At 39.9% G+C, this 13738-nt stretch overlaps 1 protein-coding gene across 3 annotated transcripts; it reads right to left on the bottom strand.

The window, feature by feature from the left end:
- Positions 1-949: 949 nt before the first annotated feature.
- On the bottom strand, positions 950-13085 carry LOC307072952 (MORC family CW-type zinc finger protein 3-like). Of its 3 annotated transcripts, XR_013811707.1 has the most exons (16): positions 12953-13085; positions 8240-8312; positions 7954-8086; positions 7601-7825; positions 7053-7196; positions 6717-6831; positions 6193-6324; positions 5488-5604; positions 5301-5401; positions 3691-3783; positions 3345-3381; positions 2924-2945; positions 2542-2723; positions 2217-2278; positions 1674-2102; positions 950-1500 (listed from the first exon to the last, which is right to left on the bottom strand). XR_013811707.1 is itself a non-coding variant. In XM_079732549.1 (15 exons), exons 1-15 carry the CDS (start codon positions 12992-12994, stop codon positions 2048-2050), a joined length of 1533 nt encoding a protein of 510 aa, XP_079588675.1. In that variant the 5' UTR covers positions 12995-13085; the 3' UTR covers positions 950-2047. The 3 variants fall into 3 exon arrangements, 2 of the variants coding, with proteins under 2 accessions (XP_079588675.1, XP_079588676.1); XM_079732549.1 differs by having other exon boundaries at positions 950-2102; XM_079732550.1 differs by having other exon boundaries at positions 950-2102; positions 2617-2723.
- Positions 13086-13738: the final 653 nt, after the last annotated feature.

Genomic DNA, 13738 nt, shown 5'->3' with positions numbered 1-13738 from the left:
ACATATTTTTTTTACCTCTTTACTTTATTTTTTTCCAACTATTTACTTAAATTTTGTGCATGTTTACATTGATTGCTCAATTTAGACTCTGTTCAAATCCCTTCACTTGATTTGAATCATTTAACATTTCTTTACGTGTTAAACTATGTGGCTTTACTAAAACATATTTTCAACCTCACTTTGCACAACAGCACTCACTGCATTTTCTGCAGGAAATGCATTTTCTAGAGTAACACTTATAATTCCAAGAGATATTCAATCTTGGAATTGTTTATACCGATTGAAATAAGAATGTTGAATAAATTTTCATTGGAAAAATTGCAAGCATATCATGGACATAATTATTGCTGTACATTGTAGTTGAGATGCTGATGGAAAAATAAAAAGGATGCTGGAGGTCTCAGCGATGACAGGAAAGCTATTGTCGCTTATTTGTAAATCAGTCTGTTTTGTTTATCGTCCCCCGATGCAAAAATAAAGGTCATGAGTGGAGTGTGGCGGGGTCTTAGTGCACCGGTCATTACAGCATTACAGCAGGGTGTAGATGGGGAGACTCAGAGAAATGCTAAACCTCCATCTCAACTCCATAACTATTGAACTAATGTTGGCAACAAAGTGAAAGTAAAGTCAGTGTTGCAGCAAGTGAACAGTAGACTATTTAGATATGATTGGTAATCAATAACAATACTTTACGGTCCCTTTTCTTCTCCCTTTTGTAGCCTCTTCTACATACTGCAGCTCACCACCCTCTCATAAGACCAAATTATATAATATAAACTCATCTAAGATCTATTTAGTGATGTTTGATTGTCTCTGATGCCAAATGTCCTTTTGTTACGTCTGGCTATGTTTCTTTTTCCATCTGCTGTACTTCAGAACTTGGTTAATTTGAAGAATATACACGATATAGGATTTTATTGATAACATTATTGAATTTACAATCGATCAGCATTATATTGAGTGTGTAAAGCTACGGGTCATGGTGATTGGACGTGTTTATCACAGGCTTGGGAAAGCCACAGATACCAGATTTCTTCATTATTTTGATCAGAGCATTTGATTTATTGATTGCTGTCGGTATGTAAAGAGTATTTCAACAAATATGACCAAAAATCTGACAAAATGATTTTAAAATAAATGGCCTACCCTACCATCAACTAATATTAGTGTTCTCATTCTTTGTGACATGATTGCATAAAATTGTAATGAAAACATGAACAAAGATGTTGAACACCCTATGAAAGCCAAAGCCCGCTCTCTAATGCATCATTCAGCCTCGGGAGGTCTGCCTTGTCTGATAAAGGCCCAATGGCAAAGCTTCAGGACTAATTAAAGGTCACACAAATTACATTTAATTTCCCTTGTCCTTTATGAATGAAAACAAAGTAAATACCTTATATCCCGTCTGACCAATAAAATGTTTGTTTAATAAAGTGATCACTATAAAATATGTCTATTTTTTCTTTCAGCCTTTGACCAAGTCTCCCTTACAGCAATGCCCTGCATTACAGAACAATATAAAAATCACATGTAGTTACAACAAGCAGTAGACATTAAAGCACTATTATCAATAAAAACACAAAATTATCAAACACAAAAGAGTTATCGAAATATTAGCAGTTTACAATATAAACATAATTAAAAAAGGTAATAAAGCTGGAATCGAGACTTACTCCTCCAGGCCGAGGTCATCCAGGAGCCTAGCCAACATCTCGGTATATCATAGCTAAACGCTGTCTTTGCCAAAACCCAAAGGCACCCATGGGATCTGAAGGACACTGAATGTTGTGACCTTGCTTAACATCTATTGACCTACCTGGAAAGCAGTGAGGTGAGATAGGTGGGGAGTTAACCAATAATAGCTTAATAAACATAGATTCCAGTGAAAGTCGCTTCACTATATAAAACATACTATATATACACTTTCTCTCTGAGTGTTTAGTTGTAGTAACCAACATGGGTCAATGATAGGCCTACTGCTCTGAAGTAGGACCATTGATACGGAGGACCTGTTCCAATATCTCCTCAACGACATTCCACTCGTAGTTCACTTGTTGCAATGGGCCTGCATTTCTTTTTTCCAATTGGTCAACTCGGTCACTCTGTTTAAGGGTTGACAAGAGACAGAAATATAATAATACATATTGTGTGCCATTTGAATTAGATGCATTTATTTTATTATATTATATGTAGATGAGAGGGAGAAAGAGACTCACTGTGCCTTCTTCTGTTCAAACTCCTTAGAAATGCTGGCGTTCTCCCTCTCCAACTGCTCCACCTATTGGGGAATCAAATGGTGTTTGATGTGCTAACAACTAACAAGATGTGTTGATTTTATTTGAATAAAACTCCATCGGTTGCTGCCTCAAAGGTTTTCCCAGTTGACAGTCAACATTTCTACTCAAGACACATTTGATTATTTTCCTACCCTCAAGTATTTTACTGTCAGGTACACTGAGAAACTGAGGAGAAACTTAGCGGGGCACTGAAAAGCTTAAGACAATGCAAAACACCAGCAACACACTAAATCCAAAGGCATACCTTTGAGTTCAGGTTCTCTATATGCGCCACCAGCTCCTGTTCTTTTTGCGTTAGGATTCTAAAGGCCTCCAGTACCTTTCTTGCTCTTTCAACATTCTCGCGAGTTGGGGCAGCAGAGCTTCTCAGGCTCATGTGCATTTCTGGCTCTCCTTCGTCACAATTTCGCCTTAGTCTCTTCGTACCTTGAGGGGAGTTTTGTCAGAGAGAATACACCTGTTATTACCAATGACTGCTGCTAGTGGACACACTGCATGCTAGAGATATATTATCTGAAACATTGTACCAGCTGTTATTCAGAAACAAAACAAAGTACAGAAGGTGGAGAAAACAGGGGGTAAAAATAAAATATGTACCACCCAGACAATACAATAACGCATTTTACCAGAAGCGCCCTCTCCTGAGGTCTGTGGTGTGTTCGGGGTGGAGGTCGTGTTGTCATGATCAAAAGACAGTTTCAGTACTCTGAATTATCAAAGCAGCACTATTCACACGTTATATATTTCCATATGCAAATCAACACATGAAGTATAATTCTTTTTTGTGTAAATGTCAGGCAGACCTAGAAACGACTTCCCTCCACCTGCCTGAATAACGAATACAGTATTAAAAAGATACAGATTTAAAAGATGATTATTGGCTACCTTAACTTATTCATCATGTAGATCTTTTTTGACATTAGCATGTAATAAACATTCTCAATCTTTATTATTCTGATAATGATAAAAAAATAATAACCCATTTTAATTATATTTGATGTACAATTCATAGAACATACAATATAATAATAAATGTAGTTTCTTTACCTCTTCTGATTCATCATCGTCATCAGTCCTCTCGTCACTGTCAACATAAACAATTGTCAGAAATGCCAAGGTCAGTCAATGACCAGTTTTCTGTATGTTCCTACAAGACTACATACAGGTGTCCTGTACCGTACTGTTCTGAAGGGAGGCAGTGCTGATAACTGTTGATAAGTTTGATAAGTTTGTCAGGTTTCACTTGACAAAGCCACGTGTATCACAGTATGTGGCTGCACGATTGAATTAAGATCCAACAGTTACATTTTGCTGTAGCCCTTAAAGATCAACAGGTACCTTGGACTGTATGATGATACCTAAAGCACTCAAAACCCTGTGATTGTTGACTCACACTGTTTCCTCAATGGGTACGATATCGCTTGGGTTGTTCCTTCTTTTTCCACTGTAATCTCTTAACTTGGTTGCCACACTTTTGATAGTGTTCCTGTAAAACAAAATATTATAAAATAAAATATTGTCAGACGTGTGTCTTGATAGGATGGGCCGTGTAGTGGTTCTACGTAGGCTAAGCTGTCTAGGCTTCGCCTTATGGGCTTGTCCCGTGAGCACACTGACATGCACTGAAAATTATATTTCCCATGGCACCGTGTATATAAAGTGGCGCACAGTAGCGTTCGTCCTCTTTTCTGCCAGCAGTCTCTTGAACCATCTACCAAGACGACTACTTCAACCATCTATGATGAAGAAATGCAGCATCGGCGTGACGGAGCCCAGAGGTACGGCCCCTTCACGGCCTCTGCACCTCCTGCCCGGACGCTTTCACCAGGCCAGACCTCATCTCTCCCCCAATGCAGCTTGTGGTTCTCTCTCTGTTTGGGGTAGAGGCGACGGCGTGCATCACCTTGGCAGAGTGCTCTCTTGTGTGCGTTCCCGCCACTTCAACTGATCCATTTTCTTTTTTGGAGCTGATCAACAAGGAGGATCTGTCCCTCATTCTGGCAGCCCCGGAGAGCTGTTCAGCTCTGTGGTTATGGCTGGCACTTTCAGACAAGGAGGCCGCCAGCAGTGGTTATCAATACTTTCCAGGGTGCCCACGTGCCTTCCTCTTCCTCCCTCTACGCAGCGAAGTGGGGCGCTTTCTCGAAGTGGTGTGAAAAAAACCTTGTGTTCTTTTGGTTATCAAGGGACCACGTCATGATCTTCTCCCGGCCCTTTTTTCAGTGTTTACATGTCAGGCATGTTTAACGGCTTGGATACAGGCTTGTCTCTCAGAGTTGTAATGATTCGTAGCGTTGCTCTTCGATTAGCCTATCTCCGCTGTCACCCGGTGGTGTCCCAGCATTACTCTGGGATTAAGAGTGACCAGTTATTCTTGCCTTGGTTACAGATTGTAACCGGCGTTGTAATATGCTGTCCTCTACCATTAGTTATGTATACGCTACCCTTGTCTCTTATACGCTCTGCGTTTAATGAGAAGGTTATGTGTGCTTGTGTTTGTCTCTTTCATACCATACACCCCCACTGGCACTGGGGGTGTATGGGGGTGTAAGTCCCACCCACTGGCACTGATCTGTATTAGGTCTGTAGCGTCAGTGGGTCCTGCCCCCTATAGGCGGGTTTGAAATGAGGAACAAGTGCTTGTAGTTTTTTAGAGCCCCCCCCCACCCCTCTTACACTTCCTGCTTCAAATTACGCAAAAAATTTAAAGCAGGAAGTGTCAGAGGTAGATACGGATCTCTCCCGTCTCAGAGGAACATGAAAGAATCATGGAAAGATAACGCTACAGTGAGTGAATCGCTAAATTACCCTCGGAGACCTTTCACTTTGTGCTCCAAACACATTTCAACTACAAATTGGCCATCTGATTAACAAGCAGGCAGCGAATATAAGGCGGGGCTGATAACTAACTAACCACCACTTAAGCACAGTATGAAAACTGTCCAAAAACAAATTCATGATTTTGAAATCATGATTCCATCCCCGTTACAGAAGAGGCCTTACCTGTAAGTGTTGGTTTCTCCAAAGTCCTGTTTGTTGTGAGTCGGTGTCAGATAATTACACTCAATCACACCAATGACTCCGACGCTTATCCAGTTTTTAGCCTGTTAGGAGCACGTACACCCAAGTTGAAGTATAAGAACTAATGAAAAGGCACAGATTAAAATTTCACACATAAGCACACACTCACTTTTAGCTGACAGCCGACACGATGATACGCCTTGATGAGTCGGTTCTTGTGGTACATCATGAGGCCATATTTCTCCCTGCTCTTGTTGTACCCAAAGGTGATGGGGATTTTTCGTTTCTAGAACGGGACTTAAGGAAGACACTGAAACCGGAAGACTGCTGTCGATTCTTCACATAATGAAAAACATTTCATGCATGAATAAATCAAACACACACTGATCAAGAAGACTGTTGTTACGATCTGTCTCTCTGATGGCTGATGTTGTAATGTTTGGTGACACGGTGGCTCAGTGGTTAGCACTGGAACCTCACAGCCAGAAGGTCCTGGGTTCGAGGCCATTGCCATCAGCAGGTTTTTCCACTGTGTTTAACCCGGGTCCTCTGGTTTCCCTCACTCCGTAACACATAATCACAGACAGTGGCGGGTCTACGTCCAGTTACGTCCCGGGCAAGACTTCCTCCAAGAGGGGGGGGGAGGGTTTGTATCATGCCTGGTTCGCCCGTGCCTAAAACCGCCACTGATCACAGAACACCTAGACGTCCCTTTACGAAGACAAGCCTGCTATAAACTGGAGTTGGGTTAGGGTTAGACGCTACACAATGTATTAGCCCGCTGCCCCTGGGTTAAATGCAGAGAATGTACAAATTAATGATTTCTTCTGCAAGTAAAAGCTGGAACGTTTCTGTGTCTGGAAGAAAAGGATACCACAACATCGGGTTTGTAGCTGTACGAGGTGTTGATATATTCAAGGCTCTCTGAAATGGGTTGAGCCTGCACCTTCTGTCCTCGAATGTTGATCTGCATAGATGGCCTCAAGTAGAGGATGCTGCAGTATGCCTAAGTTTAGTATAGATAAAAAAATAAATACAACCTCATAGACACACAAGAATAAAGAAAATAACTAAGAAAAGGATTCACATCTAGCCGCGTATCATGATTGTATTTATCAGTAAATACATTTGATTTATTTGGTCTTTGCAAAGTGCTTTAGAACATAACATTTTACAATGCAGACATGAGGTTTTCTTATGAATCCCCATGTCTGAAATGTTCAAAATGACAACATTAACATTATGGTTTTAGAAATACGGTCATCTAAATAGCTTCATAAATTAATGTTGCATCATGAAGGTCTGATCCCTTTCTATGCTTTCAGTATGTGGGTCTTCCCCCAGAGCTACAGGGTGTTTATGTGTACCATGCGGCCAGCTGAAGTCGCTACTACTTACACGCAAGGAGGAGTTACTGTCAGGGACTGAAGTGTCTGAATTGTCTAAGTCATTACAGGGAATGCGGATATCATTCTCTGTGGTGAAATCCAACTCCGTATTCCCTTCAGATGTCCTATAATGAATGTAAAGACATTAAGATAGCAGATATTATTGCTTGCTTTGTATTAAAGGACTCAAGAGGTCTAATTTAGTCGCAAACATTGTAAAACATTGTTTTGTGTCCGTCCCGACCATAGACTGTTAAAAGTCCTAACACGCCGTGTTCTGTGGGCTTAAAGCCTTAATTACAATCTTTCCTTGATAAGTCTAGTAACCATGGGGATGAACCCAGACCTGCGGAGGTTCCAGATGATGATCTTGGTCCCGGAGGTGGACTCGATAGCTCGGAGCTCAGTGAGCAGCTCTTCCTCAGTGTTGAAGGGTGAGTGCTCCAGTATGTCCCTCAGACTGGCCCGGTTCTCCCACATCTCTCTCCCACTGAGTAGTCACTCGGATCAAGGAAGTTCTTATTAGGCTTGGCAGGTGTAATCGATATTCTCCTCACCTTGGACCGAGCAGACCCCTTTAACTTCAGTGTCGTAGCAGGGAAAACCAACCTAACCTAGCCACTGCAAGGTTAGGTTCAGCTACTTCTCTATCTTCATCTATGCTAGGGCACAAGGATATTATCTATGGAGTAAATGGATCCAATAACAATTATAATCCATTAAAAATGAATAAATAATAATATCCTCTAAAAAGGACATAGCCAAGGAACCAAATATGGTTTGATTAACGTATCCACAGTTATTAATACTTCATGATAACCGTGATCAAAAACAGACAACAGCAATGACCAGGAACACAGTGTCAACCCATTTTACATGCTCAAAAGGATATACTGTTTTTCTTCCGGTTTCTTAATGCTTATGATGGGCACAGCAATCTGCTTTGCTCGGATCTTCCTCAGGTAAGTCTGTGACAGCATGCCAACACACTGGTCATTCTTTGATTTGGATAAAACGATGGCATCCTGGCCCAGACGCATGGAGCCAGACTTGAAACCGTTGCCATACATTCCAATGGGATGTTTGCCGTTCACAGCTGTTTTATCACTGTGTCCGAAGCTATAAGGGAAAAGGAAAATATGTTCATGCATCAAGCCCTAAATTCACAGCACGTCATGAATAAACTGAATTCCCTGACGTCATGATATTATAAATAATCATCTATATTGTAAATAATCAACTATCACCTGAGCATCTGATGCATCAAGTCACAACTGAGTCCGTTTCCGTTGTCCCTGAAGGTGAGACACTCCATGTCTTTGATCTGGGTCTTATCGATCCATATCTGTTCGGCATCGACATCAGGGTCGTATGCGTTGTCTACGGGGAGGATTAAGGAAAATACAACAAAAAAACTATTAAATTCAAGTCCATGCATTTGTGAAGGTGTATGGTAAAACATTTGGCCTTTTGTCAGATGTCAAGTGAATTTCCAGTTCCAGAAACCACATAAACCGAAACAGGAGGTCTCACCTATGAGTTCAGCAATAGCACTGAAGGGCCCGGTGTGGCTGGTCGAGTTGGTGTGGAGATACTTTGGGCTAATCTGAAATGGTAACGTCCATTACTGATTACACAACTGTTGTGTAATCACAACACCCAGTGTTGTGTAATCAAGGGAAGGGACATTCATCTGGATCAAATATATGACAATCAATATTCACGGTTGACTCTGACAAGCTGTAACACATCTGTCTACAACTAAATCTATCCTAACTCATATCCAAACCAACACGGCCAAACATGAGTAACCCTGATGAATCTACACTGATGGATCTCATTCTTATTCTCCTCAACTACTCTGCCTCTGCTGTCTATTCTCTGGATATCAGTGACCACTGCCCAAAAGTCAGTGTCAGAAATACCAAACCATTACTAAAGTACATTAATAAAAAAACTAAAATAAGAAGGACTGTCTTATATAATTTACGGAATTTGAGAGTTGAATGAACCTCCTCTATGCCAGATCCCGACTCCGCTCCAAGCCCACGGTGTTCACAGGAGATGGCTTTAGCTCCTCGCTATAGAAACAAACTCTGGTGTACTGCACAGACTACTGGAACTCCAGGTGACAAGAAGACTTCCAGAAGGCAGATACAGGATGTCTTTAATAGTATGGATATGAAGGGTATATCTACTATCTGGTGTCATACTTTGGAAAACAGTGAACTCTTTGAAAATCAAATCCTCCACACTGGTTCCACGTCTTAGGGCAGCTGTTATTACGACATCACTTGTACATCAGTAAGTTGTCATTCACTAGTGGCAAGATTCCACTGTTTTGGAAAACAGCCCAGATAGTTCCACTGCATAAGGGTGGTGATCCCAATGATCTTAATAATTATTGGCTTTTATTAAACTATCCTCTATATATACAGTAAACTCGCTGACTCTATGCCTTAATCAAGGTTAATGTTCTCCAGCCTCAAAATTCATATGATTGAATACACATATCTAATGACTGCATGGCAAGATTTGAGTATTATCAACCTCGTTTCAGGAATGAGCTACTGTGAAATTTGAAACTCCTAATACTCGAACGTTTGAGGGACTTTGAAGTCTGGTTTTGTTTTGATACAGAGAAACTGATAATGGACCCGTTTTATCGTGTATTAACGAGATTGACACTGGTTAGACCCCTCTTCGTCACATTTTTAATACGTTTTCATTACACGTTAACACGTTTTCATTGTAATAAATACTAGCATATCTTTGACCTAATTGTTGTTGTAAATTTTAATTGAGATGTTAAAATAGATGATGTACCTCTCGGCGATGATGGAAAGCTTGCGACCTCTCGGTGATGATAGGAAAGTTGCATGTAATCAAAGTAGCTCAGAAATGGGAATGGGTCTCGACTGGAAAAAAACCTGAGAGGCGGAATCCAATCAAACGTGATACACCTGACCTTCGATTGGAACGGCCTGAAAAACGTCTGTCAAAAAGGTTATACGTCTGTCATTTATGTTCATGTTTATCACTAAAAAATGAAAAGAAACAATTTGTTGCTAGGTGGATGAGGGGAACTGTGATAAGTGGGTGTGCCTTCTTTAATGCATCCAGGTTTTTGAGGCGTAAGTGGGGTGTTGGGATCGAGTCGCTCATTGCTCATCTGAGCGATGAGCGTGACACGGACTACCAATATAACAACGGTATTGACAATGGTAGCTTTAGAAAGGTGAACATTGTACTCTGATGCTTATAACAAGCTGAACTCAATATCATTAAACTCGGTAAACTCGCTGACTCTGTGCCTTAATCAAGGTTTATGTTCTACAGCCTCAAAAGTCTGGCTTCAGAACTAGACATATACAGTATTATTGGTTACCAGGATTTTAAGCAGCATTGTGCTGAACTCTTTATGACTTTTCCAAAGCTTTTGACACAGTTGCACATTATAGTCTGTTAAATAAGTAACCTGTTTTATTATAAGGCATTACTATTCAAATTGCCTAAATATCTGTCATCCTAAAGTAAGTTACCCAAATATGATTGAATACACATATCTAATGACGGCATGGCAAGATTTGGGGTATTATCAACCTCATTTCAGGAATGAGCTACCGTGAAATTTGAAACTCCTAATACTCGAACGTTTGAGGGACTTTGAAGTCTGGTTTTGTTTTGATACAGAGAAACTGATAATGGAACCGTTTTATCGTGTATTCATGAGATTGACGTTGGTTAGACCCCTCTGCTTCACATTGAAATTAGAACATTGAATACATTTTCATTGTAATAAATACTAGCATATCTTTGACCTAATTGTTGTTGTAAATTTTAATTGAGATGTTAAAATAGATTATGTACCTCTCGGTGATGATAGGAAAGTTGCATGTAATCAAAGTAGCTCAGAAATGGGAATGGGTCTCGACTGGAAACGACCTGAGAGGCGGAATCCAATCAAACGTGATACACCTGACCTTCGATTGGAACGGCCTGAAAAACGTCTGTCAAAAAGGTTATACGTCTGTCATTTATGTTCATGTTTATCACTAAAAAATGAAAAGAAACAATTTGTTGCTAGGTGGATGAGGGGAACTGTGATAAGTGGGTGTGCCTTCTTTAATGCATCCAGGTTTTTGAGGCGTAAGTGGGGTGTTGGGATCGAGTCGCTCATTGCTCATCTGAGCGATGAGCGTGACACGGACTACCAATATAACAACGGTATTTACAATGGTAGCTTTAGAAAGGTGAACATTGTACTCTGATGCTTATAACAAGCTGAACTCAATATCATTAAACTCGGTAAACTCGCTGACTCTGTGCCTTAATCAAGGTTTATGTTCTACAGCCTCAAAAGTCTGGCTTCAGAACTAGACATATACAGTATTATTGGTTACCAGGATTTTAAGCAGCATTGTGCTGAACTCTTTATGACTTTTCCAAAGCTTTTGACACAGTTGCACATTATAGTCTGTTAAATAAGTAACCTGTTTTATTATAAGGCATTACTATTCTAATTGCCTAAATATCTGTCATCCTAAAGTAAGTTACCCAAATATGATTGAATACACATATCTAATGACTGCATGGCAAGATTTGGGGTATTATCAACCTCATTTCAGGAATGAGCTACCGTGAAATTTGAAACTCCTAATACTCGAACGTTTGAGGGACTTTGAAGTCTGGTTTTGTTTTGATACAGAGAAACTGATAATGGAACCGTTTTATCGTGTATTCATGAGATTGACGTTGGTTAGACCCCTCTGCTTCACATTGAAATTAGAACGTTGAATACATTTTCATTGTAATTAATACTAGCATATCTTTGACCTAATTGTTGTTGTAAATTTTAATTGAGATGTTAAAATAGATTATGTACCTCTCGGTGATGATAGGAAAGTTGCATGTAATCAAAGTAGCTCAGAAATGGGAATGGGTCTCGACTGGAAACGACCTGAGTGGCGGAATCCAATCAAACGTGATACACCTGACCTTCGATTGGAACGGCCCAAAAAAACGTCTGTCAAAAAGGTTATATGTCTGTCATTTATGTTCATGTTTATCATTAAAAAAATAAAAACAACAATTTGTTGCTAGGTTGATGAGGGGAACTATGATAAGTGGGTGTGCATTCTTTAATGCATCCATGTTATGAGGCGTAACTGGAGTGGAGCCAGACATTGTGAACATCATGGCGAAAATGTTGAACTTCTTAGATGCAATTTCCTGCATTGTTTTCCATTTTAGGGTGACCTGCTGGACATTGGCAAATCCTAAATCACTTCTGATTCATAACCTATATTTTCAGTTGCAAGGCCTGCACAAGACAATTCTATTTAACAGAAAGAAACAATAACCAATAAACTATTTACTTGACATTTTTTTGTAAACTACAATAGCAAAATTGAGACTTATAAACCTGAGACTAACTTTGAGTAGATTCAAAGTAGGATTGCAGAGATGGATTGTTTGTTTGTTCGATTTTTTGTATTTTAGAAGTTTGCTCACTGTGCTTAACAGGCCCATGATTTAGTAGCTAAGCTAATCATGCTGCATGTCCTTTCCACTGTCAGCTAATGTATTATAACACCTTTAAAGTTATTTTTTTTACCATCCCATTTCATTGAAACACCATCATCCATCAAAAATCTCTTCTTACCCATGTCTTGTCAATGGTAATCAGCAATTTTTTTTTTAAATTTAATATATAAATATATTTTAAAATCTTATAAAGATCCAGGGATATTGAAGTGAGATTCAGGATTTGAGTCCCAAAAGCCGCCCCGCTCCGCCGCTGGGCGTTGGGGTTTGAGGTAGTTTCCCTGTTCATAACTAAATGAGGCCATCACTCTTTCGGGAAAACATTAATCCAAAATGAAACTGTTGCGATACAAAGGCACACCTTCATGTTATCTAAAAATAAAATGACCTTTACCCTTCAGTGCTGACATTATGGCAGCTGAATCAAATACTCTTCCACACCACAGAATGGGAAACTGATATGTTGGGATCGATCCACCCATCGCTCATCTGAGCGGAACTCAATATCATTAAAACGTATTTATCGTCCACACAAGACATTGGTTGCCATGGGAATAATGCAATGTATACCGTAGTCGTGACATCCCACCATCTTTTTTTTCCTGCGGTGATCATTGATAGATTTCGCTCCTGTTATGTCATTTAAGATTAGTATTGGCATAATTCAACCAATCGATACAGATGATATGTTAACCTTACCGTACTCAGCGGGATCCCGCGTTCCGTCTGTGCAGCTGCCATGTTCTCAGGAAAATGAAACTAACGCAGAGTTTTCCCTCAATGTATTATGGATTAATAAGCTTACCAGTTGCTACAGTCCACTGGGTAGGCTGGTAAACTGATTAAACAGCTTCCATCTAGGTGGACACTCCCACTTGTGTTGTAACTAAGTCACAGGGAAGGGCGGGGCAGAATTTGAAGTGGCATTTAGTTGCTTATCACACGCACACCTGTTGGTAAAATTGGGGCCCCTTGTTTTACATTTGTGTGGAGTACCTTTACTGGAACTTAGTTTACTAGTGGTGGCAGAGTTTGTGTTCACTGAAAATATCAAATTACGTGCTTGCAGTTCCCTGCCTCCAGCATCGTGATTGTACAGTGACCGTGGTTTACACATTCAGCGTAAGATAATAATAACCATAAAATGATCTTTATAAAAACTGTAGCAACATGTAACCAAGAGGGGGCAAACCAACTTTAATACCTTGTATGATGTGTTCTATACAATTTACAATTTACACCCATTTCAAAAATGTATACTCTTTTCTGAATTTTGCAAAATACAATAGCTCCAAGACATTTTCGGAGGGAAATGTTGAATTATGAAAAGATGTAAATGAAAGGGGCTATACCATAAAAAAAGATTAAAGCTGTTTGACCTCTGAGGGTCACACGGTCTGAGAGATATTCAATCTTGGAATTGTTTAGACCGATTGAAATTAGGGTTAGGGTTGAATACGTTTTCATTGTAATAAATGTAAGCAT

Source organism: Pollachius pollachius (assembly GCF_949987615.1).
Source record: "Pollachius pollachius genome assembly, chromosome: 3".
NCBI classification, from domain to species: Eukaryota; Metazoa; Chordata; class Actinopteri; order Gadiformes; family Gadidae; genus Pollachius; species Pollachius pollachius.
This window is presented reverse-complemented; position numbering and strand designations above follow the sequence as displayed.

What these genes read in the sequence shown, in the direction of transcription:
- LOC307072952 (XM_079732549.1), bottom strand. Translation starts at nt 12,994, where the DNA reads ATGGCAGCTGCACAGACGGAACGCGGGATCCCGCTGAGTACG. An exon ending in GTGTCGGCTGTCAGCTAAAA is followed by an intron (nt 5,402 to 5,487) that starts GTGAGTGTGTGC and finishes TGCTCCTAACAG; the next exon opens with GCTAAAAACTGGATAAGCGT. An exon ending in GGAGAAACCAACACTTACAG is followed by an intron (nt 3,784 to 5,300) that starts GTAAGGCCTCTT and finishes TTTGTTTTACAG; the next exon opens with GAACACTATCAAAAGTGTGG.